This window comes from Haliaeetus albicilla, chromosome 8, assembly GCF_947461875.1.
Source record: "Haliaeetus albicilla chromosome 8, bHalAlb1.1, whole genome shotgun sequence".
Lineage (NCBI taxonomy): Eukaryota > Metazoa > Chordata > Aves > Accipitriformes > Accipitridae > Haliaeetus > Haliaeetus albicilla.
The window spans coordinates 36,227,520-36,253,821 of NC_091490.1; the positions used below are offsets into that span (position 1 = coordinate 36,227,520).

General features: G+C 54.9%; 1 protein-coding gene across 1 annotated transcript in view; it reads right to left on the reverse strand.

Moving 5' to 3' along the window:
* The window catches only part of LMX1A (LIM homeobox transcription factor 1 alpha), a 45,421-nt gene extending 24,660 nt beyond the window's left edge, over positions 1 to 20,761 (reverse strand). Inside the window, exons 1-3 of the mRNA XM_069789797.1 lie at positions 20,737 to 20,761; positions 20,296 to 20,411; positions 19,512 to 19,698 (exon numbers count right to left, since the gene is read on the reverse strand). Coding sequence (XP_069645898.1) covers positions 19,512 to 19,698; positions 20,296 to 20,371 — 263 coding nt within the window. The 5' untranslated portion in view covers positions 20,372 to 20,411; positions 20,737 to 20,761. The remainder of the gene's footprint in view (positions 1 to 19,511; positions 19,699 to 20,295; positions 20,412 to 20,736) is intronic.
* Positions 20,762 to 26,302: the final 5,541 nt, after the last annotated feature.

Below are 26,302 nucleotides of genomic sequence, written 5' to 3' on the forward strand. Positions count from 1 at the left end.
CTCTCAGCTGGAGCCCTACACTCCCAAACCCTGGTGTTACCCAGCTTAGCATCCTTGGGAGTCGCTGTCTCCTCTCACAGTGCCTGATAATTCAGGCGGACCAAGCAGGACCTGAGTCACTGCCATTTGTCCCCACCACCTGGGGAAAAAGGAAAGTCACGCCAGCCACGTCACCATGTCTCCTCCAAATGGCTGCTGTCAACCATGATGTCTGAGCACTCCAGCCCTTCCCTGGACCATTTGGAGGGTTTAAAAGTGCAACCAATTCAAGGGAAACCCAAAATCGCCCAAAGGGAGATTAAAGCGGTTCCTGATGCACAAGTATCTGGAGGCAGGCAGGGAGGAGGGGAGAGGCTTTCCTGTGATTCGTGGGCTGTTCTCGGGCTGTCCTTGCTGCCAGGTCTTGGGCAATTTGATGACTTTTGTTGCAAACTGGAAGAACGGGAGACATATGCGAAGGAGGAAATTTGCATTCCTCTCGCCTAAGAAATCCCTTCTCACTTTCCCCCAAATCGCACATACACCCAACCTCAGCCTCTCCGGGCTGGCTTGGACATCAGCTCCCCTCCCACACCCAGATGACCTACTCATCCAGAAATGGCCAGGGCCCACAGCCGGGGCGTTATCCTCTCCTCCTTTCCTTCCCTGCCCGTGTCCTGCCTGCACAGCCCTGCCAACAGCCAGGACAGGCGGGGGGACACTTTACCCTCTGCTGCAGAGAGGTGGAAAACATCAGATAAAAACAGCCTCTCCCAGCAGCATCAGTGCGAAGGGGAGCCCAAGCCTACAAAAGTCACCCCAGCTCCTCCACAAGCTGCATCCCAAGCACCTCCACACCTCCTCTTGCAGAGATGTCCCTGGTGGCTTGCAAATGTGGATGTTGTATTTCTCTGCCCCTTATTTCCCAGAAAAAAATCCATACTGGGTGCTCCCTGCCTCTGGGACCAGTGGTCCCCAAAGCCAGACAGGGATGTGACCCACCAGGCAGGGGTAGTGGACACGGCAATGGATGTGGCATGCCAGGCCACCATGCCTTCATTTCTACAGTATCTCCCCTCCCTCAGGTACCTCCTCTGTCCCTGGAAGTCCTCTGCAGGATGCAGAGATGGGAAAGGACTCGCACAAAGCTGAAACACAGCAGTAATGCCACCTCAGGCCACGAGGCCGTGTATTCGCAGGCAGAAAGCCAATGCCTGCCCGAGAGCCTCAGCCTGCTCGAGTCCGCTATGAAAGCCTGTGGGGAAGGTATGCATGAGGAGGAAAACCATCTGAGCACAAAGAGAGTCCCAGTCAAAGCAATACAGAGCCTCTGGTTAGGGAACCAACTGCTGAGAGATTCTGCCTGCTTACTTCCACAGCATGTTACCACTGAAGCCTAATGACGTCACCTGCCAACCTGCTGAACACCTTCTGAGCTGATGCCTCCCGGGGCGGTTAAGGCAAAGAGTGACCTGCATGTCACCAGCATGGAAAGGTGCCTCCAAGCCACCTCCTGAGACGGAGAAAGCAGGGGACTCATTTCATTGCAGTGCAAAACAGCCTCTCCATCCTAGTGGCCATCACAAGGTGCTTCCCAACTCTACCTACGTATCGCCAGATGAGGCTGAGTAAAACTCACCTCCAGAAGAAAAACCCTGTCCCCCAGGGTCAGCTGTGCCGCTCTGGGGAGTTTCTCACTGGTGAAAAGGTGAAGCCGAGACCTTACATGAAAACTGTGGGGAGAAACCCAGCAGCACTGGGTTAAGCAAGACCCTGCAATCTGGCCGCGGGGTGTTCGCCTGTGCAATCTTGGCTTTGCAATGGATTCGCAGGTCCATTAAACAAAGTGAGACAGAAAATTGGACGCCAGCGCCTGCTCTGTGGAGTGAGAGCCGCCCTGCTCCAAGCCCATCCTGCTGGGGCCTCCTGAATTTCTTCTCTCCCCTTTCTAAAGGAGAATAAAGACAAACCCCAAGCTCAGACCCAGATCAAACACAACCTCACACGTGTTCAAGGGGAACAACCAGCACTGGAGTGGTAGGAACGAAGCATGGTCCTTGCATGGACCTTTCCACCCCCATTTCCACACCCAGCTGGATTTAGGGCTTCTCGGCTGGGGTGGGACCCTTCTGGGCAAGAGGAGAAAAGGCTCTGGGGTGGATCCTGCCATTTCCTATTCCAGGAAGGCCAGAGCCCTTTGAACTCCGTCCTGCTGGAGAGAGTGAAATCTGGAGATACAAAAACACACACCCCAACGCTAACCTAGGCTTAGCCCTTCTCTGGCATCAAGCACTGTCATCCTGAAAACATCACCGACGCGTGCATGTGCCAGGCGGCCCCACAAGCCGGATATAATCTGCTATAGCAACATTAATGGGCAGCTGAATATCAGCCACTAGATTTGATGTTTTATGCACCAGCACCTTGCCCCAGGCAGCCAGCAAGACTATTATTAGGGCTTGAGGCAGCCTGGCCACTGACTGCTTTCCCTGCAAGCACTGCCCCATGAAAGGATGCGCAGCTCCCACCGCGGTACACCTCATTGCATAGATATTGGATTTGGGAAATACTTTTTTGCCACAGGCGAAACTTTTTTTTTTTCCCCCATGCCTGCCCTTTCAAATGAGAGTGGTTTAACACTGTTTGCTGAGCTCCCCAGCAATTTGTGGCACGCACCATCTCCAAAAGTCTGGGGAAAACCCAACACGTGCCCCAGATGGTAAAAGCAGGTCTGTCACTAAAAGCCACCGGCATCCCTAAAGCTCACCCAACCCCATCCCTCCGGTGCAGGGGGAGCCTGAGGAAGAGCAAACCAGCGGAGGTAGCAAGCAAATGAAAGGTGTTGATGGAAGGGGGAGGGAGCAAACAGCCCCACACGCCAGCATCTACCTGTGAAATAGCTCAGCAGGCCCATGCATGGGCTGGGGAGTTGGTGAGGAGGGGCTGGGGCCCCCTAGAAACCTGCAAACAGCTTTAGGACAGCTCATGGCAGGAGCGAAGAGACGGATGTATACATCAGGGCAGATCATGAAAGCAAGATAGGACACCACCTCCCTTGCTATAGCAGCTAAAAGTCCTCCTGAAGCAGCTCCCTGAGCTGCGGTGAGCTCAGCAGAGGCATAGGACCACGCAAGACACCCACGCCAAAGGCTGCAAGGTGCCCCGGTGCTGCTGCGATGGGTGCTGGATGCAACGGGCATCCTCAACCCAGCGCAAACAGCCCCGTCCTGGGCTGCTCCTCCAGGAACCATAACAGGACCCTGTTTTGCTCCCTAACGTCACTCGTTATTGCAGCGCGTAAAACAAACCCTTTGATAATCTCATTTTCCAGGTTGTAAACTCACTCGTCAGTCACTGGGATAAGGACGCATGGTGGCCTTGCCTCACCAGGCTATGTTTCTAATGATCTCAAGATCCTCAATGGGGAATCGTGCCCGGCTTCTGCGAACTATTATCTAGTCTAATTCCCTCCATCCCATTACTTAAGGATTTACAACACACAATCTCCCCTGAAATGGTTTCTGGTAAATTCTTTGAAAGCTCTTCTGGTCCTCACATCATCGTCAGGGTCAGCTATGCATTAATGGCAAAGCATTTATGTGCTGGGTAACTCGTTCCCCAGCAAGCGAGTTTGTTTATGCTTTTTAAATTCAGGAAGCAATTAATAGCTGCCACAAATGCAACGTGCTTCTCTTCGTTGAGGGCCATAAAGCCCTGACTCGCCTTGGGGAATTCGGATGCCTCCATCTCAGCAGACACCTTCCACGAGTGTGGTGGTTGCAAGGTAAATCCTAATGCTGAATAACTGATGCTAGGAAACCTTTGTGCACTTGCTAACCCAGAGAGACGTGACTCCAGCTTCCCGAGCCAGCTCAAGGTGACTGTTTCAGGGAACAGCGCTGCCAATGTCAAGAAGTCAAACGCACGCGAGACCTTTGCATCTTCCAGCTTTCCCTGGAGCCAGAGAGCTAGAAGTGCTCCCTACTGAAAGGTAGGGGAAGACTTCATTGAATCCCCTGACTCCGGGACCTGGAGGTTTAAAAAACAAAAAGCCACAGATAATGCTGTGGATGAAGCCACGCTCCCAGCAGAACCTGTAGATCTGATGAGGCATCCTGTAGAAAGGTGGAAAACCCCAGTCCCCGGAGCCCAGCATCCTCCACTCACACTGAAAAACTGCAGCACCCGGAAAGCAGAGGCAGAAGCATCTGCCCCACGGTGCTTCCTCCTTCCCAACCAGGACAAACATCTCTCAGGGAGAGAGGATCTACTCACTGCCTCCCACTAAAAACATCGGCGGCTGCAGAGCTCCCCAGGTTCTAGGAGACAAGATCCCTTTCCATGCTGGCCCCCTCAAAGCCATCAGAAAGCAATGATTTCCAGGCTTACCCCTCTGCGCTAGACTTCAACCAGCTGCAGACAGGCCCGTGCATATCCTCTTCCTAATCCTTCACGCATGATCCCTAGACAGTCCCTGGCTTTTATTATTTTCTGGCAGGAGAGAGCACCACGTTAACCCCCGTGTGCAGGCTGCAGGCTGAGCATCTCTCAGCACATCCCAACTTGGGTCCAACTTATAAATGAAACGTTCGTGTAACAAGAGAACTGGCGAGGGCCAATTGCCCGTTAATATTTTAAACCCCCGCTAATTCTTATTTAACGACCTGTCCAAAAAGTCCCTTCTAATTGCTTGATACAGTGATGGGCCTAAAATATTTATTTATTGATAAAGACCCTGGGAGACTCTTCCCATGGGGATGGCCGTGCTTTCCCACGAGGGGCTGGAAGCCAAGGGACAGAGCAGGCAGCAGCATCACTGCGCTGGTTGTCCATCGAGACAAAGACCCTGCGCACCTCACCTTTGCCAGCAAACCCTTCTCTGCACAGCAGTTCCCCCAGCTTCAGGGATACAAGTTGAAGTCCTTACTGTGAGGTATTTCAAGGCACTGAGAGCGAGGGAATATTGTCTATATGTCTGCTGGAAGGTCCTGTCCTTAGCGTGATTCTGTAAAACTCTCAGGGGATGGAGATGCACCTGATGCACAGGCTCTGGCTAAGGGACAGTGGTTTCCAGATGTGGAGACAGCGTGTGGGTGGCACACGAGAAACCCTCACGGGGCTGCAGGACAGACGCGGGCATGGTTTGCATCCCAGAGCCACACTGATCCCAGGAGCATGCCCTGCAAAGGGAGATCCTGAGATGTGAGCTGCGGCCTCACCGGCTGGGAGCAAAACAGCCTCCACCTCCAAGCCCGAGCTCCCGAGGCACCCGAAGCTTTACCCCAGGAGGGAGCAGAGAGCCCCGCGAGATGGCTCAGTAGCCCAGCGAGGCTGCAGCCAGGAGCTGCCCCTCCAGCCCTGAGCTCAGCACTGACCTTGAAATGCAGGGCGGGCGGCTGCCATCGCCGGCATCATATGATCCGTTACAAAACACGATGGGCTCTACTTAGAGGTTACACGCCGCAGGACAAATTTAACACCCGAGAGCGTTCCCGATCCCACTGGAAGAATTCCTGGCAGGGGCTCAGTAATCGCCCACTACTGTAAGTGGCCAAGTGCCATTGCATGGGTTCGGCTCCAGACACACGAGGACCTCGTTCCTTATTTCTGACGAGAGAGACGCTTCAGCTGATGGATGACACCACGCAAGATGATGAATCCCCCAGTGGCGGGTGGGCCTTGAAGCAGAGTACAGGGAATCTGGAAAAGTTGCTGTTCCCAAAAGCCTTCACTTGTTTGAGAAAGGTATTTAAGGACCGTAATTGAAAAGTTGCACTGAAGACACCCTGGCTATGCAGCTAGGAGGTCCATGAAGAGATCCTTAGGGAGAATGATGTTCTGGTGGACATCAAAAGAACAAGCAGATAGAACGGAGGCATCCTCAAAGGATGCCCAGTCCACAGAGGCCAATGCCTGGGGACTTCCCAGCCCAGCCATGAGAAAGAAAGGGTCAACACCAGGAGAAATTGTCCCTGCTGCCATCCTGCTGGCTGCACACAGGCTCTTCCAGAGCCACGCTGGCTATTTTCAGAGGTGGAACGGGTGGATGCTACTCTGAAGTGGAGCCCGGGAAAGGCACAGGGCAGGCAGGGTGGGAGAGCCTCTCCCAGCAGCAGATCTGGTCCCAGCTCAGCAGTGAGCCAGACCCTGCCGCTCCCTCCTCCTCCTCCTCTCCTTCCCTTTCCTTTCGACTGGCCCCAGCCCCGCATTTCTGGAGCAGCAAGAGTCAGCTCTGCCGATGCTGCTGAGGGGCCCCGAGCCAGCTCTGGCTATAACCTCAGGATGAAAACATCAGCTCTGAAACACAGCAACGGGAAAAACAGACAGATGGACACGTGTGCACACATGAGGACTCCTGTAATCAGGAGGGCTCCCACGTTAGCAGCGGCGTTTGCCATAATGGGCAATTTGGGGCACCTGCTTTGATCCACAGGCTCTGATTTCAGGGAAGGGGGATGCTGTGCTTGGTTAGGGTAGGCTCACAGTGAGCGGGATGGACAGAGTTTCCTCCCAGTCCCTGTGAACACAAACGCAGGACCTGCTGCTCCTGGTCCAGTTTGCCCTCCAGCCTACCCGGTACCGTCCCGGCCACAGTGCTTACGGGAGGAGAGCATCGCTGTGACAGGCTGGTGGGATGCTCAGGGTGGGACCGCACTGGGTCAGGCTGCAGTCGCAGGACCAGGTTGGGAGCCCCAGCGTGGAGGTGATGGAGCCAGGTCAGACCAGTGACAAGACGACAAAAAACGTCGTCGGGCCAGCAGCTATTTTTATCTGCAAGGACCAACACTTAATACTCTTCTATCTCCCACAAAATGTCACTTGAGCTTCAGCAGAAAGTTTACACCACTCACAGACAAGGGCTGAAACCTGAGCACGTAATCCCTGCTCCAGTCAAAAGTTTTAGTGGGATTCGCAGCGTCTGGACAGGGGAAGATGAGAAAAAAAACCCCTTTCCCCTGAGAATTGATGGCTGGGGCAGAGGAGAGACAGGACAGGCAGTTCCCCTCCTGGCACCATGTCCCTCTTGCAGGGCACAGGGGACTTTGTAAGCTGTGGAGCTACATCGTGGCCTCCCCACAAGCTCAACCAGACTTTAGCTACCCTAAGAGGGTCTTCAGAAGAGAGACGAATAGGAAAAGAGAGGAGCTCACCACCCCACTCACCAAATGCCATAGGTTGGACAGAGCCCACAGGAGGGTTTTGCAGCAGGTCGGGGCAGGACACCCCACTGAGGTATCACTGCCACCCCTCTTGGCAATTCTCCCCTCTCCATTGAGCAGCTCTAATTACTTCAAACACCATCTCCCCACCCCACCCCCCTCTCTGCTCCCAACCCCTTCCCTCTCACCGTGAAGCCCAGACCCAGACATGCCCGGGGCGTGAGGAACAGAGGCTTCCCTCACTTAATAAAGCCAAGGTAGAGCAACGCTGTTATTAACAGCAGCCTACCCCCCCCTCCCGCTCCTTGCTGATGGTGGGAATATTGCACCAGTAATCCCAGGGGAATACCCCAGCACTGCCCTGACAGTGGATGCAATAACACAGCCTCTCCGGGCCCCGGTGCTGCCCTTTTATATTGCGGTGAGTGTAAATGCCAGTGGGGTCCTCTCCCAGGTCCCCCCTTACATCACAAGCAGTGTTTACTATCAGGGATGGATGGATGGATGGAAGCCCCCTCCCTGGTCAGGTGCAGGATAGCTCAGATTCAGGACAGCATCCTCCAGAGGCTCTTCCCAGGGAGGGGCAAAAAAATAGGGAGTAAAAAGCTCCAGGCTGGGACTGAGCCATGGTAAAACACGTTGTGACGTGGAGATGTCCGGTGAGCTCAGAAAATTCGGGTACCTGCTTAAGGGCTTGCATAGAAACGTATAGGAGGCGAATTTTGCTAGGGAGAGAAGGCATGAGCTCACGTGTGCCTTGGAGCTCATGAAAGGGGCAGGGTGAGGGTTTCCCAGCAGGATGTGCAGCAACTTGGCGCAAGCAAATAATGGATGTTGATGGGGAAAACCAGCTCCACTAGACCCAGAAATCCTCTCTTACAACAAGGAGTGGGCTAAAAACCCTGGGGAATATACTGCATAGGCAAAACCCACATTCCTGAGATGGCCGAGAAGTGATCACATCTATCTCCCTCCATCTCCCATTGCTAAGATCCATTTCTGAAGCATCATCAGCCAAGAAACTTCAGTTGATTGGATGTGGTTAAAGCAAACAGACACACAAAAAATCTTATAGCTGAAACTTAAATGGTCTCCACAAACATCTTGCATATTTTCAAGGACGCTGAGGAAATACACAGTTTTCCCCTCTTTTTGCGGAGTTAAAAAAATGCCCCAAGGGAAAAAGTCATTTAGAACTACTTAGGAAACACAAAGCGTAAAAAGCCTATAATTATTTCTCTGCCAAGGGCTTGTCAGTTTGAAAATCCCCGCTCTTGAACCACTAATCCTTATGGAAAAAAAAATGCAGCTTCGGCAAGACGCATTGTCGGTTGACTTTTGCTGCACTTTTCCAGCACGAAGGCACTAAAGAAGAAGATGTTTGGGTTCCGTTGCATTAGCACCTTTCACCCACAATATGCCCAATGCACTTCCCCAGCCAACCAAGGAAACCTGCAAAGCATCGAGGCCAGCGGCTGCTCTGCAGGCCTCAGCCCAGGGAGGGAAGGACCAAAGTTGATGTTTGGAGGCAGAAGTGCCCAAAACAGGCAAAAATAAATCGGTTCGAGGTGGGGGTATATTTATTTCAAAAGCCAAGGATTCAGGGAGGTCCTGGGATTTTTGTTATGCGGTTGGAAATAGCATAAAGACATTATTGGCAGGGGAATTGCAGTTTCTCTGGAAGATGGGGATGGGCCCTCCCAGCAAAGCAGGGTGGATTTGCGCTCTCTGGTTTAGCAGCCAGATTCATCACTTCATGTTACCCTGCCTGGATAAGGACGGGTAGCATCAGTGCTTCCGAACTTGGATGGCCGTGGAGAAACAGTCCCATGAAGCTAGTTGTGTCCCTAGACATAGCCCAGCATCAAAGCATTGACCACATTTCTTGCATCTTCAGTCCAGCCATAAAGAGCTACAGTTTCACCACGAGGCGAGAGGAGGAGAAAGGTGAAGCGCTGGGAGCGGGCAGGAGCCCAGCGTGCTCAGCCAGAAGTCATTCCTGCTGCAAACCCTTACCATGAAACTAAAAACGGGATCCAGCAGAGATTCACAGTGCAGCACATCTGGGGAGAGAGCACTTCTCTCACAGCCCCGCACCAGCCAACTGCTCAGGGTCTCAGCTCCATGTCTCAGCCGGCCAAAAAAAGGTGCAAAAGTGAGTTTGGTGCTGCAGAGGAAACTCCCATCAAGACCCTGCCAAGGGCACAGACGCTTTGGCTCTTGCTACAACCCAGTCGGAGACTGCCGGTGCGGGCACGCCGGCAACCCTCCCCAGCCTGGAGCATCTCTGGTGGGCACTGGGAGAAGCATGTTACACCAGACAGAGCGGCTGAGCCACCCAGATCCTGCTGCACCCTGGCACCCATCCATCAGCGCTGCCCGGGTTTGGAGCTGCAGAGCAGAGGGCATCCATCACACACACATCCTGCACAGCTGGGGCCAGAAAATCTCATCCTTGCCATGGGTGGTTTTCCCCCTGCCAAGGGTAAATGCCTCACTTGGACCTACTTTCCCCGTGCATGGCCCTTCACCCATCTCTGATGTCTTCTCCCATTACTTTCTCCTAATCCATCTTCCTAACAGCACCTCCCATCAACATGAGTTTTAATGTCCTCAAGGTAATGCATGCAGGAAGCCTCTCCTCCTTTCTGGTTAACCCTCCTTCCTAGGGCCAGAGTTGAAACAAGCTCAGACTCAAGAGCCAACCTACAAGACTAAAGCTTCATTAAACTTTTAAGCCAGTCTGCTGAGGTTGCTCTTTCAGCCTTTCATAATTACAGATGCAGAAGGAAGGAGCAACATTCACCTGAGCAGGCATCAAGAAGACTCAAAGACTTAATGGCTTTCCTAACCAAGCTCCCATGTCCACATAGCTGTTTAAAAGGATCTGCTCAATACCACTCCAGCGCTCTGCCCAGCAGCGGAGATGCTGAGATATACATAATTCAGTATTTCAGGTCCCCATCACCAACCCAGCTGGCCACCCATTTGGCACAAACAAGACTCAAGACACATGAACCTGGGCCATCCCACCGCACCAGAGACCGCAGGTGCCCAAGCCAAGAGGATGGTTAGGCTCGGGGACACAGTTCAGGTGAGCAAGGTGCTCTCAGCTCTCCCTGCAGCCAAGATCTGGCGTTCAGCAGCTCCATCGAGCAATTCAGACCTTGGCTTGGCTGAACCGTGTGCTCCAGAGGAGCCTCTTTTTCCCCTTTAACCCTTGCAGGACCTACAGAAAGTGGTCTGCAAGCAGAGACGAGACTGTCGCCCCATTCTCAACACCCAGCGCAGGGCTGGGGTCCTGCACACCCAACACACAGGCAGCACAGCTGCGGTTGCCTCCTCTCCTCTTGCCTGGACGGTCCTCTCCAAGACCAGAAACGTAAAAGATGACCCAGAAGTGTGTTGCAGGGCAGTCCCAATCCGGGCTTAACACAGAAGTCATTGGGCAAGAGTTTTGGGGCTGTGCCTTGACAAATGTCCACCCCCACTACCAGCACCCGTGAATTTATTCATCCAATGGCAGCAAAATCACCCCTGTGGAGGCAATCACGAACATGTGCCCATTTCCCCCTCCTCTTGTTTAGATACATTACTGCAGAGGTTAGGATCATTTTCTTTAGCTAAGACACTGTTTTCCGGGAATAAAGACTTAACAGAGCCAGCAAATGCCGAGCAGAAATTCTGACAATGAAAGCATCCCTACGTTTTTACGACAGTGGGAGTTGGGGGGAAGAAATGACAACACTGACTCTTTCAAATAAGAAAAATGCTGCAGCTGAGAACTGCCTTCAGGTCCCTTAACCTATTTCTCTCCCCTTTCCCAATTTTTCCTGCCAAATGCTTACCTAAGCTTTCAATAGCAAAGAGAAAATTCCTGCCTCCCTCTTCCTGCTTAGTCACCTTGGGCGATGCTACACAGTGAAAAATCTACTTATAATGTGGCCCCGCTGGCCCCAGGCAGGGAAGGACCCCTGAGTACATACAGGCTCCAGGTTCAACCAAGGAGCTCCGCAGCACAAAACCAGAGGAGAGGATACACGTCCCAAAGAGATGAATCACATCCAAATGGTGGATTCTCCGGGAATCGCCCTTGCCTATTCTTGTGCTTTTAAGACCCCACTTTGCTCCCTTGCAGGGCAGGGGACCTTGCCTAGAGGGATTTCGGGGGCTCACTGTCCCACCGCGATGGTGGTTATCATTCCAGAGGAACAGACGTACTGGGGAGGGAGATTTTGCACGGTGGCGGTGGAGGCGGAGGACAATGGGCTGAGGAGCAATGGTCGCGTGAAAAGGGATTTGTTCCGCTGTCACGGACAGAAAGCTCTCCCTAAGAGCAGCGTTAGGAAATGAAGCCCACAAGGGAAGGAGAGGGGTAGGGAGTGGCAAGAGACAATGTACAGAGGACGACGGCGACAGGGGGACAGCTGGGAAGGATCAATGCTGAGCCCTGATGGGCTCGCAGAGCACAAGTACCGGCCAAGGAAGCCTCCTCCAATGTGCTCTGCCCTTCGAGGCATTTGCCCTGAGGAAGAGCAGGATGCCTCCGGGCAGGACGAACCTTTCATCTGCGGCCATGGAGCCCCAGTGACCCTCGGACAAGGGGAAACATCGCTGCTTGCCAGGATGTGCTGGGATACAGAGGAGAGCAGTTCTCCTACCGATTCGTGCCTTCTCCTATCGATTCATGCCTTAATCCTACTGATTCGTGCCTGGGAGAAGCTGGTATCTCTGCAACACAAGCTCTCGGTCACCTTTGGTCAAAGGTAGCCCAGGGTGGAAAACACAAAAGGAGGCATGATGTAAAAATTAGGCAAATCTGGAGAGAGACTGAGAATTCATGCTTGGTGTTCAAAGTCGCCTAGCAAGATGCTCAAAGCACTTATGATGATGATTGAAGCCTTTTTTAGCTGGATTCATATTTCTAGCTCCATTTCACAGGTGAAGGAGCCAAGTCTCAGCTCTTTCTCCTGCATACAACCAAGGCCCATCATACCTGGAGGAGGCACTAATGCAGGAGACCTGAACCCAAAACAGGATCTTATTCATGGGCATGGGAAACGCTCTTACTGAAAACAGGTAGGTGCATGCAAGCACACAGTGCAATATGAGAAAATAAATTGTTTGCATTGAACACAACATGGTTTCACCTCTGTATTGAGAAACACACATACCACCTTCCTGAAAACTCAAATCTTTGTGGGACAAAACACCACTTTCAGATAGCCAGCCTACAAAACATGGAGCACCTGAAGGTTCCCTGACAAGCTGAAGAAATTGGTCTTTTGTTAATAAGATCCCAGCAAAACAGATAAACTAGAAAACAGAGCCATCTGATAGAAAACCCCCCAAATAAACAGAGACCGGTGCCACCAGCCCAATGCTGTGCCCCTGCTGCCAGCACAGCCCTGGCACAGCACAGCCTGCCCCACACCTTCCGCAAAAGCTTCGGGATCTGGCTGTTTGTAAATATTTAGGGTGGGAAGCCAGGGATTACAGAACCCCTCTCCTGGGCAACCAAGGTTTGATGATCTTAAAAAAAACAAACAAAAAAAGGCCAACAAAAAACCACAACAAAAAACCAAACCTCAAACAGAGCTGCAATGAGAAGCCTGCCGGTTTCACAGAGACACACGAGACAACCCGGGTGCATCCATTGCCCCCAAGGACCCACAGCCCCAGGAGAAGATACCTGGGGACCAGCCGGCTTCCTTCTGCCCAGGCAGGATTCCTTCCAGGTTAAAAGAATTGAGGAACAAAATTGAAGTTAGAGACTAGCATAACTGTGGCTATAGGCTTTCACACACACACCTGCGTGGTGTTGGCCACATCTCTCCCTTCTGAAATCTCTTAGAAACACCAAGAAATTCAAATTTGTCATGAAAACACATCTATGGAAAAAAAAAAGTACTATTTTGGGTCAACCCCAGTATTTCACCCTAATAAAATCCAAATATTTTCTCCCTGCTTAAGCTATTCTTTACTCCTATTACAGACGAGATGCTTTGTTAAATCACAGGCAGAGGCACAGTCCTCCAGCCCAGGCCCCCCATCCCCATGCCAGTGCCAGCGTCCCCAGCCCATGTTTGCATCCGCAGAGAGCAGGAGCCAGACACAAAATGGAGCACAAAGGGACAAAGAGCATCTTGAGAAGAAAAATAGCTGGGACATGGGATGTATTGAGTACCCCTCCTTGGCTGCACACCACGGGGTTCACCAGAATTGGGGAACCATGAATCCAGACCCAAACCTCATTCAAACCATCGGGTTCTTCCCCCCACACAGCCAGAAGCAGGACTTGCACCCCTGTGGGTAGAAGAGGAGACCAAGCCTCATCCCCAAAGTCTCCTTCTCCCCCTCCAAGGCAGAGCGTGTTTCGGGGACCCCCGCCAACACCCCGAGGCAAGCGTGCAGGATCAGAGTCAGAAACTGCCGCAGGTTTGGGTACATTGAGGCCACCCCACTGCTGCCAGCAGGGATGGGGCAGCCAGCGGAGCTCAGCGTCCCCGGCTACAGGCAAATCATGCCCACACGCTGGCCAGCCGTCGGCACAGCTAACATCTGAGACCACCACCCTCTCCGAAACCGGCTGGGGGTGACCGCAGCATGGGGTTTAGACCCTGCCGGAAAGCTCCCCGAGGAAGGACCAAGCAAGAAACCAAATTGTGGGCTCTCTTAAATCCACAGCTCGGAAAATCCCTCCCTGCGCCTGGCGGCTGCGAGCAGGTGAAGAACCGGCGAGGCGAGGGCTGGCGAGCCGGGGCAGGAGAGGACCCCAGCTGTCTCTCCAGCTGGTAGAGACAAAATTCTCATCAAACTGAAACAAACCCCCCTTTCTTTCCCTAGCTGATTTCTTTTCGGTGCCTTCATCAGGATTGCAAAGATCTGAAGCAGTTTGCCCAGCTCCAAGCGCCCCGTCAGGGGCTGATCAGGGAGCGCTGTGCCACGGGGGGAGAAAGAAAGAAAAAAAAAAAAATTAAAATCATTGCAGGTCTGAAATAAGATGGCAGAAACCACGGAGGATCCCAAGGATGCTCAGGTCCCAGGTCTGCCAGCACCAACCCGCAGCCTCTAGGGTCCCACTGCCAATGAGCAGGAGAAAGGGTGACCCCACAGCCACCCCTGTCCCCACCATGGAGGGACAGATGATGAGTATATTCGACTGCCTCGCTCCCAAGCTGCCGAACGTCAGTCCCTTCCTGGCCTTTCTATGAAACATTAATTGTAAGACACAAATTTAATTAAGGGCAGGGGGAAGGGGCAAGATGCCAAATCTCCTCTCCACTCACTTTGGAAAGAGAGACCCCCACAAGCAGCACACAGGAGGATGGGAGACAGCAGAGATGGGGGCAAGGCATATTTTGCTTGCCTCGCTTTTCCAGCTTGGATCCCACAGCAGCCTCCATAACGCCTCTCTCATCACCTCATCCTACTGCTTCCCTGCTTCCCCCCACTACTGGCATAACAAGGCAACTTACTAACAAAAAACAAAGGACCGGTGCCTGGTCCCAGCCTGGCAATACCCACCACGGCATCCCTGGTGGGGATAAGGCCAAATTCAGCTGCTCCAGAGCCACGTTCATCCCAGCCCACAAAGAGTCGGCACATTTCCTCCGGGAGCCGTGGGAAAGGGGATGAGGACAGAGAAGGGTTTGCTACGGGAGACAAGGTGCTGGGTGGGGTTGGAGAGCAGGCAAAAAGGATAGGAAGTGCTAGAAGATTGAGGAATGGGAAAAGAGAGACCGGTGAGAGGGACATCATGCCTAAGAGCTGCCATGTGCTTTGCAACGCCATCCAGGCCAGCCTGGCCGTCTCCAGTGCCTGGCCAGCTGGAGAAACCCAAGTTAGCACCATCCTCTCCATAGGATGCCCTACAAGAAGGGAAAAGGACCTCCGGAGCGCATGTTGCACTGTAGCTGGGCTGACCTGTGGCTCTCTGGAGGGACCGTTCTCTCCCATCAGCCACAAGAGCAGCAAAAAGTCCCATTTCTCCAGGCGAAAGAAGGCAAAGGACTCTGAATTGCCAGCACAAACCCCCCAGACCATAGGAAATCTCCGGCCAGTGGGCTGCCTTAAAGCATTCAGCATCAGCATCACCTTATTCATTCAATCCGTTTGGGATTATCCCCCTCACAACCCTTCCGGGCTGGGGAAGCAGCGCCAGGGTTTGCAGCTAATTGCGCAATTACATTCATTACCCACGTTAAGCAAGATAAACAGCCACCATGCTTCAAACCTCTTCCCCCTCTCTCCTCCACGGCGGCAGCTGCCAGACGAGCCTCCAGCGGGTGAGAGGAGGCCGTGCTGCTCTGAGCCGGGCAGATCCCACCTTCCCCCTGGGCAGAGCCAGCCGCAGTCTGCTGGGACCACGCTGCTGGGGATTCAGGCTCATCCCCCATATGAAGATGCTGGGTGTGATTTTAAAACCCAACACCAATAGGTTTCTTCACATGTGTTTTCTTTTGTGCATGTTCGGAGCTTAGAAGGATTTTATTTTTTTTCCTTCACAGCCAGATGCGCCTCCTCGTTTTAATTCACAGAGACGGCACCCACACAACCCCACGACTCCAGGAGCAGGGGATTTCAGAGCCAAGCCGGAGGAGCTTTGCAACGGCGCAAAAGCTGGCAACGGCACAGAGCCGTCAAGCCGTGCGAAGACAGGGCGAGCATCACACAACTGCCTCCCTCGGCCGGGGAGCCCGGCACGACGGCGGTGGCTCGGGGGCCGCGGCCGCCCCTCCGCTGCCGGCGCCCACATGCCAGGCCTGCTCCGAGATGTGCTGGCCATCTGCTCCTGCCAGCCGGGGCTGGGGCCGGGGCTCTGCGCCGCGGCTGGGGACGTGCCAAGCCGTCCCGCCGTCGCCACGCTCCCCAGCTGCGCCCCCCGTCACGACCGCACCGCTGTCAGGGCTCCCGGCCCCCACAGCCGGCCGGAGGGGTTTCTGCGTGCCGCCGGCATTACCCACGGTGGGGCTTGGGGATGGGGATATCCCCGCAGCTCCAGGTCCTCCCTACGGCTCTGGCTCTGCCTTGGCCTGTGCAAACCCACCATGAAACACCCCTGGGCAAGTGGGGCTCAGCCATTCCCATCCTCACATGGATTTTAAGCCTCCAAAGCAGCCCATCACTTCCAGCACACCTCCCCACTTACGGCCAGGTTTGACATTCCCCCCCCACCTCAAATCTGCCACCACAAAAAGCTCATCCCCCTGGTCACCAACACGGGGGCCCCGCAGCCGGGGTGCGTTCCCAGGGCCGCTCTGCAGTCGGGGAGCTGGCCAGGGCGAAGCCTGAACCTTGTCATAGTTGAGACTTATCAGGTTTGGACAAGCGCCGGGGGCTGCCGCGGGATTCGGGATGTTCTGTAACGAACGTCCTCTGCCCCAAATAGATGCTGTCCCAGGGGCACGGGCTCGAGAGGTCTCTCCCCAGAAGCTGTCCCCGCCAGCGCTGGGGAAACTGGTCCAAGAGTGACCCCCCAGCCCCCCAAGTGCCTGGCCAGCACCGCTGTCCAAACTGCCCATGGGTCCCAAGCCGCAGCTCTGGGCACCCCAAATTGATGCCAAGACCTGGCCCAGCATCCCTGGTCTTTAATCCGTTGCTCTCCAGGTCCTCTCCCAAGGTCTTCCTCTTTATGAAAGACAAAGAAATGCAAAACATGTGTTTTAATAAATGATTCCTCAATTTCTAGAGTCCGGCAAGTCAGATGCTTGCTTAAAACCGTCCGTAACACTTTCCATGGGTGTATTTATAACTAAAGGCATAACTCTGCCGTCTCACGCTCTATCATTAACCCTCTGCAGCCTTGTTATAAATGGAGCTCAAACAGAGAGCAAAGATACGTGTCAGAAAATATTGCACCTGCTCATCTCTGGTAAAACATCCCAACAGTCACCATCTGGAAAAGAAATCCCTTCTTCCAATAAAAAAAAAAAAAAAAACCCAAAAAAAACCACACACTACACAAAAACACCAACACCACGACACTGGCAGGTAGGATCCCAGCCTCTTCCCCGACACCCGCAGCACTGATGTTTCACACGTCGACAGCCCAGTCCTCCGTGCCGACAGAGAGGCCGACGGAGCCCAGCTCTGCTGGCGCGACCACCGATGCCGCAGGGAGGATCGGCCGCTTTACACCATCACGCTGCGCAAGGAGTGTCAGTCACCCGCGATAATTAACCAGCTATCGGCTCGAGATAATTAGCTCAGTCCAAGAGCAGCAGCTCTTCCCCTGTGTGTTTCGCACTGAAAGCCCCGATATCAGCATCGGCACGGCAGCGGAGGCAAGCACAGTGTTCCTGCACCCGGGGAAAACGCTCAGCCTGGAGACAGGACAGGCAGTTTGGGCAAAGAAAGAGGGGTTTTTGTTAAATACAGAGCCATGTGTAAAGCTCAGCAGAGCCCAAAGGGAACAGCTCTTGGGGCTCTGCTCTGCATCCTCGCTGTGCCCAGGTAAGGGGTCACAGCGGCGGCATGGCAGAGAGCCCTGCCAGGGTGATGGAGGAGCAGGGACATAGGCCTGCAGCCCCATGCCAAAAAAAAAAAAAATAAAATTCAAGGGGACAACAATGTGATAGCAAGGGGCAGGTGGGTGCAGGAGGGGAAGAGGCGGTAGCGGTTCAGGGCTAAAACCATCACACCTCGGGGAAAGCGTCTGCCGCAGAGCCCGCTCCCCAGCTCAGGCAAAAGTCACCAACGCAAACGCAGCTGGGAAATAACCAGGATAAATAGTGCCACTGCCAGAGCCTAGGAAATATTTGTGACTTTTCGTTTGTTTTTTGGTTTTTTTTTTCTCTGCCATCACCCTTGTCCATCCCGACAGCGAGATGGGCACAGCAAGAAGCCAACGGCGGCACCAATTTCTTTCACGGCCAAGAGGCATAGGAGGAGGGTTTCAGGTTGGAGGCAGCTTCCAGAGCTCAGAAGCTGCAGTTAAATGCTCAGAGAGTAAAACCCACATGTGCTGCAAGCTGGAAAGGCATTTCTGCGGTAATATTCACCCCAATTTCCCCTTAACGCTCCGAACGGAGGCACTGATAAAGCAGAAAATGCGAATTAAAATGCGTTGGAAACATATGGTAATCAGTAGCCAAATTTTTATGGACAAACAAGCAGTGCACCCAATCTCAACAAATTTTTGCCTAAAAAATAAAAAGCCCATAAGGCAGCTCTCTCCTTTCCACTCTCGCGGCAGCTAATTCTTCCGCTCTTTCGTAAACATTTGAAAACAAGGTCACGCGCACAAATTCTGCTTTCAATTTGCCTTGTATCCATAGTGATTAAACTCAGACCCACAATACGGGACATAAAGAAAAAAAAACTTTAAAAAGGCCCGGAGCAGGGCTAGCCCCCGGCATGCTTGCCAACCCACCGAAGGCCGGGACAAGAGCATTGCCGACGGCCGTTTTTTTCATATAACGGCGACCTGGGAATTAAATCGCGGGGCTCCAGCAGCCATGCTATCGCCATAGCGAGGGATCCGTCCCCCCCATCTACACCGTCCTCAAGAAACAACCAGCCCGGAGGCAACACAAATTTAACGGCTCCAAAAGCCAGCCAGGGAGTAGAGTCCGGCAGGGACGGCAAGAGTGGGATGAGCAGGAAAAAACGAAAGCAGCTGCAGGAGAGGAAAGACTCAACAGCCTTCTCCCCATTCCCACTGGAAAGGTTTTTCTTTAAAAAAAGAAAAACAATTTTCTCATTGTCTTTCCCCCCCAAGCCCCACACTTGCCAAAGGGGAAGCATCAGGGCTGGAAGCTTTAACCACCTACGTTCAGATTTCCTGCTCTGTCACAGCCCCAAGCACAGGCAAAGCCTCCGGCGTGCGATTGCAAACGCTCCGAATTCAGCGGGGCCTTCCCTGGTCCCTGCCGAGTGCCTCAGTTTCCCTGTCCAAGCAGGGGGAGCAATAGCATTGCCCTGCCTGTGGGAACATTAGGAAAATAGCCCCATCGAGGACCAGGTCAGGGAGGATATAACATTCCTCTTGCAGACGCTCAGTAGGAAAATAAAGCTAGAGGAGACAGGAAAACGCTTGGCCCCATCCCTCCACGGCCCCGGGGTTACCAGGGGTCTCGCAGGCTCCCAGCAAAAGGCTCCTAAATTCCCAAGGCGCAAGCCGAGCACAACAAAACCCCTCTACAAAGGGGAGAACCGGGGTGCGACAAGGCTGCGGGGAAGAAGCGCAACTCGCCACGCAGCAACCGTAAGGCTGATGCCTTTTGGGACACACGGGGCAAGGGAAGCAGGGAGCTGCGGGGGGATGCCAAGCCCCCCGACCCTCCGTGTTTTTGGCAGGGTACCGGGGCTTTGCGGGAGGTGGGAGTGGAGTGAGGGGGGGGCTCACCGCAGGGTCAGGAGGACACTTACTTCTCGTAGTCCAGCTTGCAGTAGAGCTTCTTGTCGCGGTAGAAGCAGGTGGTCTGCAGGGGCTCCTTGCAGGACGCGCACTGGACGCACTGCTCATGCCACAGGCTGTCGTTCAAGCGCAGCAGGAACCGGTCCGAAATAACTTGCTGGCACCCTTCGCACACCGACTTGGGGGTCGCGGCTCTGCCTGCGGGAAAGGACCCGGGGGCAGGGGTGGGTGGAGGGAGACGTGGATGGGGAGACGGGACCGGCCAAGGGATGGACAGAGGATCCCACTGCTCTCGCTTTCCCCATGTAGGTTGGAGGGGCCGGGGGTGTGCGGGGCGCTGCGCCGGGATTCGGGGGGCACCTGTGCCATAGGGGAGCTCCGGGGGCAGGACATCGCCCCCAATTTCGTTCCTCTTGGAAAGGCGGCGGCAGAGCCGCGGGTCGGAAAGAGGGCGATTGCTCGCAACCGGTATTAAAACGAAGGAAAAAAAATTAAAATAAATTTTTTACCGTTCGATAACGAAGGAAAGGCCTTCGTTGCGCTCGGGGCGGGTGGGGGGGGGCACGCACAAGTGAATGCGATCGCGGAACGAAACGGGAGCGGGGAAGGCGGGCGCCGGGGGCGCTCCCCGGCCGAAGGGAGCGGCGCGGCGCCGGGCAGGAACGAGCCGGGAGAAAAGCTGCCCCCGGGCCCCCCCAAACCCCCTGTGCCCATCGCTGGGGGCCAGCCCGGCCGTGCCCCACCCTGAGGGGTGGTGGGTGTCCCCGGGAGGGCAAGCGGGGTGCCCCGACTTACCCAGCAGGGAGGAGAAGGGGGCCGCGGGGTCCAGGGCGCTCTGCAAACTCTCCTCCATCTTCAGCCCGTCCAGCATGGTGGGGAGCCGGACCGGGCGAGGGGGCCGCGCCGCCCGCCTGCCAAAGACAGCCCGGACACGCCGCGCTCAGCCCGGCCGCCGGCCCCCCCCCGCCCGGGGCTTCCCCGCCCCGGCTGCCCGCCCGCTCCCGGGGCGCCCGGCTCCCCTCCTCCCTCCCTGCCGCCGAGCAGGGAACACCCCCCCACCCCGGACCCCCTGCTTCGGCTTCGCAGCCGCTGCCCCGGGGTGTCTGTGGGGGGCTCCCAGCGTGTCCCCCCCCCCCCACCAGCCCCGCGGCCCCGACGTGGCGACGCGGCCGGGGCCCCCCGCGGCAGCGGGACGGGAGGATGCGGGGCTGCCGTCGGCGGGGCTCGGCCGCTTACCTGGGGCGGCCCGGGCGACGCCTTCTTGCGGGGAACCGGCGGGACAAGCGTCCGCAGCCACCGCTCCGGGGGGGTCCTGCGGCGGCTCCTCTGCCTCCCCGGGCTGACCTCCCCCGGGTTCCCCGCCGCCGGAGCTGCCCCGGGCGGGGAGAGAACCGCGGCGTCCCGGACGGCTCCGGAGCGGAGCGCACCAACCTGCGGGGAAGCGCCCGTCCGACTGCTGCCAAGGCACATTTCCTGGAGCTGATACCTCCCTGCCCGACCCCCACCCCCTGCCCTCCCCTCTCCACCCCACTCGAAATAAGTTTCCTCCCCGCTCTCCTGCCTGGCTACAGGCACCGGCCCCGCCACGCCTCGAGGGGCCGGCGGCCCTTCCCGGCTCCGGGGGGCACGGCCGGGCAGCCCCGGCTCCGCTCCCTGGTTGTTGTGGTTTTTTTTTTTTTTTTTCTTCTTTTCTTCGAAAGCAAGCCAAAAAGAAGACAAGGAAAAAAAAAAAAAACAAACCACAAACAAACAACAACAAAAAAACCAAACAAGGTGGAGGGTGGTGCCCCGCCACCGCGGCTCTCCCGGTAGTGAAACCGGCTGGAAATCAGCTCCCCCTTCCAGGAGAAGCTCAGGCCGGGAGTTTTTTTGGGGGAAAGCCGGTCTCCAGCTCGGGGGAGGCAGCGGCCGGGGCGGGATGCGCTCCCCGGCGCTGCGCATCGCCCCGGGCGCCTCGCTCCCCAGTATTTAAGGAAAATGAGCGCTGGGAAGGGAGGGGAAAAACAAAAAACCCAAAACAACCCAAACCAAAACACCACCACCAAAGCCGGAGAGCTGTCCCGGAGGGCTCGTCGCCGGTAATCGCTGGCGCCGAGCAGGGCCCGGTCCGCTACGGGCGCCGGTACCGCGGAGCCGCAGGGGGAGGCGGCCCCGGGGAAGCGCCGCTCCGGCTCCGCCAAACCGCATCGGTTTCGGGGAGGGGAAACCCCCGGAGGAAAGATCCCGCCCGACCGGGGAAGCTGAAACTTGGAGCCTTCCCGCAGCCCCGGCGATTTCCCGTCCCGCCCGGCTCTCCCCTTTTCTCCTGCATGGGGGCGGCGGGGGGGGTGGGAATCGCTATTTTTCGGGGAATTTCACGGGCCCCGCAAGGCCCGGAGCCACGGCCGCGTACCTGCCGCTGCCGGAGCGGCCTGGGCAGCGGGGCCGCGGCTTCCACCGGCACGGAGGAGGGCTGGGTCCCCCCTCGCCGGCTGGGAAGGGGGGCGGGGGAACGGCTGCAGAGCTGCGAGGGACCCACTCCAGGCTCCTGGAAGACGGGAGGGTTTTAGGAGCCTCACCTCCTGCGTTCACCGGTGACCTTGGCACCAGGGGCAGGGAGTGCTCCCAGCCTCTCCGTGGGGCATCCTCGTCACCAAGCGTTCCCCACGCCCAAATGACGTGGGTGATGCAGGGACCAAGGTCATGTCCTTTGGGAGTTCGTAGGAAGGAGAGAGGCCCCAGGTTAGCATGGGTGGATCATCACCGTGCCAAAATCCCATAGGGGAGGGAAACGGGGTCCTGGGATGGCCCCACTGTATCCCAATATAACTACACTGGGAGCTTGGGCATGAAGGCATCGGTACCATCACGCAGGTCAGCGTGGAACAGCTCCGATCCCTCACATCCAGGAAGGCTGAGCTGCAGCAGGGAGGCACTGGGCTCTTTGTCTCTCCTGAAGGTTTCTGAGCAGCTCCAGCCAAGTTTCTGGGTAGCCAGATCTACTGGAGTCCCATTGCAAAGACACCAGCCCAGCAAGGACTGCAGCATGACCAGGGGCTCCAGGCACCACGTGCTGCTCTTCCTGTGCAAACTAGCACAGCCATCCCATCCCAACCCACCACAGCTGCAGAGCTGTGCAGGGCAGTAGATTTCCCTTACACAGCCAGGGGTCAACCCCACGGGGTGAGAATGCCATCCTTCAGCACTGCTAAAAACTGTGGCCCTGTACAGAGCACCTTGCTTATATACTCAGACCACCCATCCGATTTAGTCCGATCAGAGATGCAGGAACAGCTGGGAGGGAAGTCATTCCCCCCTGGATGTTATCACCCTGTGGTGTTCCCCCTCCTCTTCCTCTCCAGGCAAGGAGGGATCTAGAGATGCCTTACCTTGCAGTTCTCGTGCACAACTCCCAGCTCAGTCTATGAAGCATCAGGCTTGAGGGATGGGTCCCGTGCGTAATGCCAAGGGGGCTGCAGCAGGGTGTTGCTGCCTGTGATTTACACACATCCACCAGCTCCCACACAGATGACAGGTACTGGAGCACACCCGGTCTCCTGCAAAGGATGGTCACCAGGTGAACCAGTAAAATATGCAAGAAACACGCTCCAAACCCCCTCACTCCCAAAGCACACTTTCACCTTGGGCAATGGCCCTACAAAAGATTGGGGGGAGTATTTCAGCCAGCTCACTGCAGCCTCTGAAGGCCAGGGTTTCCATGATTAGCTCACCCAGGGCTGAATTAGGTGCAGCAGCCCACAGCGTCAGCAGCTGAAGAGAATTAAACCAGAGGAGAAGCAGGACTAGGCTTTCTCCTTCTAACTGTAGGGTCTGCAGACAGCCAAGTGTTACATAAACTGGGTCGTCTGAGAAAAACAGCATTAAACAGAAGCTGCCTACCAAATTAACAAGCCCACAGCATTGGAAGAAGGGCTGCATATCTCCCCCAGCCATCTCCCCATTGGGGTTGCCCAGCTCTCATGTTTTGTGCCAAGGAGCTTGAGTGGACCAGCAGGCCCCCACCGCTCACTGCTGGAAGGACATCAACAGCACTCGGCTCCAAGAGTGGGTAGCCACAGTCACAGCAACAGACATAGCTCCAGACAGCAGGGAGCCAGATCCCTCCTCCAATATCACCTTAACTCTGCCCAGCAAAGCAGACGCAGAACCATGGAGGATCAGGGAGGCCCAGAAGCAGGCCCACAGGAGACCAAGGAAGAGGGTGGGTTTGAGTTGTGCTTCCCTACATGCGCTCCAGCCACCTCCCTTGGGACAGGAGTCACTGGGCCACCCAGCCAGCACCATCACAGTGCCTTTAATGCCTGAAGCCAGCTCAACCCAGAAGACAAAGCCCTGCCCACCACCCAGAGACATCCCTCTATACCACTTACCCCTATAAAGAACACACCACCTTCTCCTTTTTGCCACCCTCACAGCCCTTTATAGGCATCAGCTGCTGCACACCCAGCTGGGCTGATCAGCCCTGGTGGACAGGCAAGCCAGAAACCAGCCCACAGCCACAATGCTGTTAAATATCCCTGGAGTGACAAAATCCTCTCCCTTTACCACTGGAATCCCCCCAACCAAGCCTGTCTCAGGTACAGCTAATTGCCCAGAGGGCACAGGGAGAGAGATGAGAGAGGTATGGGATGGCAGCACTGGCCTTGTCTAGGTGTAGGTTGGTCCTTGTCCACTAATGCTGACAAACACCTGGGGATTTATCAGGGTTTCTCTGTCTTTGTATCATGCTTTCCACCACATCTACTCTGCCATGAAATAAAAGCCATCATCCCCTGAAAGAAGATACACACGCTGCTTCCCACTGCCACTATCAGCTCTGGGGAGCGCCACGTACCTCCTCATTAGTGTCTTTCCTCCTCTTCCTCCTCCCTGTGCCCTCTGGTGCTCCAGGAGGTACCAAGCCAGCACAGCCTCCCCAGCTTCCCACCTGGGCCTTTGATGGGACAGCGGAGAGCTGGGAGGGACAGAAAGGGGATGAGCAGAGAAGCCAGGCAGCAAAGAGAGCATCTCAGGGGAGCTCAGGTGTGATGGTGAAGGCAGTCCAGGGCCCAGCCCAGACAAGAGGTCCTCAACAAAAAAACAGTGGTGGTGGCACTCAGTTCAGAGTCACACCGTCGGGGTCTGAAAGTCATCCCAGGCCTATAGGACATGCCCTTGAATCACTAAATTCAGCAGGGAGCCCAGAGCGGAACTGAATGCAAACCAGCTCAAACCTTTATAGCTTGGGGTTTATTTTCTTCTATTCCCAATCCAGAACCACTGCTGTTGAACTTCAGCAGAAACTGAAGCAGCCATTACAGAACCCAAACAAAGACAGGGCAGGAAAACACACCTGCTTGATTTCTGAGTGAGAAACAACTCCAGCTTAGCGCAAGCAGAGGAGATTAAGGGTTTTTTAATTTTCCAAGGTCCTCATTGTAAGTGGCTAAACCCGCTATTTTTCAAAGTCCCCCCCATGGTGCACTACAGAGTGAGCAGCTCAGAATTAACAAATGTGTTGAAACATTTGGCCTGTGCACTAAAATAAAGCTTGTCCATGGTGGGGGGACCTGCTGCCAGTTCAGAAAGCTCATGAGATGCGATGCGTGGTAGGAAAGAGAATATGACACTTTGCCTTGGGCCAGTCATTCCCAGAGCCTGTTATTTATTATTCCTAGAGCAAAAGAAAAAATGTCAGAGCTTAATCTGAGGCTAGGAGGGTTTATCATGGGGAAACCAATGACTGGATCTTCAGACGAAGTGGTGGCAAGACCCAGCAACTGGAATCCAGCAAGAGCAAAATTCAGGAGATAGGAGGAGCCAGGTTTCAGTAGGAAGGGTGGGTAGCTGGACCCTGTTATGCCTGAATTGTGGAGGCGCCATCATGACATATGTCTGCAAGGAAAAATGACCACATTGGAAGGGACTTAAACTTCGGTATTTCTTGATTTTTTGAGTTCTTCAGTGCTATTTATGAATTCTTTGTGCAGCTACAACCCCACACAAGCTGGGGCTGAATGTATGTGCAAGGACAGAAATTTTCTTTGGCTTATCCATGATTGCAATTGCTACTGTTTTATAAAAATGAGGTTTTCACAGGGCTGCAGATTGGGTAAGCTCCAGCCATGCCAAGCTGCTGTTCTGCAGCAATTCATCCTGAAGGAAAACCATACCATTAAGTTATTACTAACTGCTGTGGGATTTGCTCCTCAGGGTGTCCATAGAGACTCCCCACCACGTTTTGCAAGGCTAGGGGAAGCACTGCTCTTTGGGCAGCGTTTTGACACCGTTGTAGAGAAGCCCACAACATGAATGAGGAATCTGAGGGTTAGGACCAAATTCAGGAGATTACATCAAACCTCAGGTTCTCAATGATTACAGAGAGCGCCATACTCTGTGTCTCATGGTCTCACTGCCCTACCAGACACAGGGTGGGGGAGTGTGTGGTGGGCTATGCATTAAGCAGATGATCAAGCACACAAAATTTTCAAAAAACCCACTAGTCATCTGGAGAAAGAGGACAAGCCCAGCTTGAAGTGCAACCTGGAGACCTTGTGGCCCAGAACCCAGAGACCACCTTTACCCAGCGTCTTGAGGAAGACTGCCAAGAGTAGGGGTATCCAGGAGCCACAAACATCCGCTTTGAGATTTCCTGCCCCAGTCTCGGTTATTGTATCCCATCACTTCCAACTTCAAGGCAGTGGTCTCGATTTGCTCACAGGCAGCGGACTGAGATCAGCATCCAGACAGTCGCGGTGAATCGCTCATGGGACTTAGCAAGCTCTACTTGCCCTGACTGCAGTGGCACATGCAGGGCCACCTG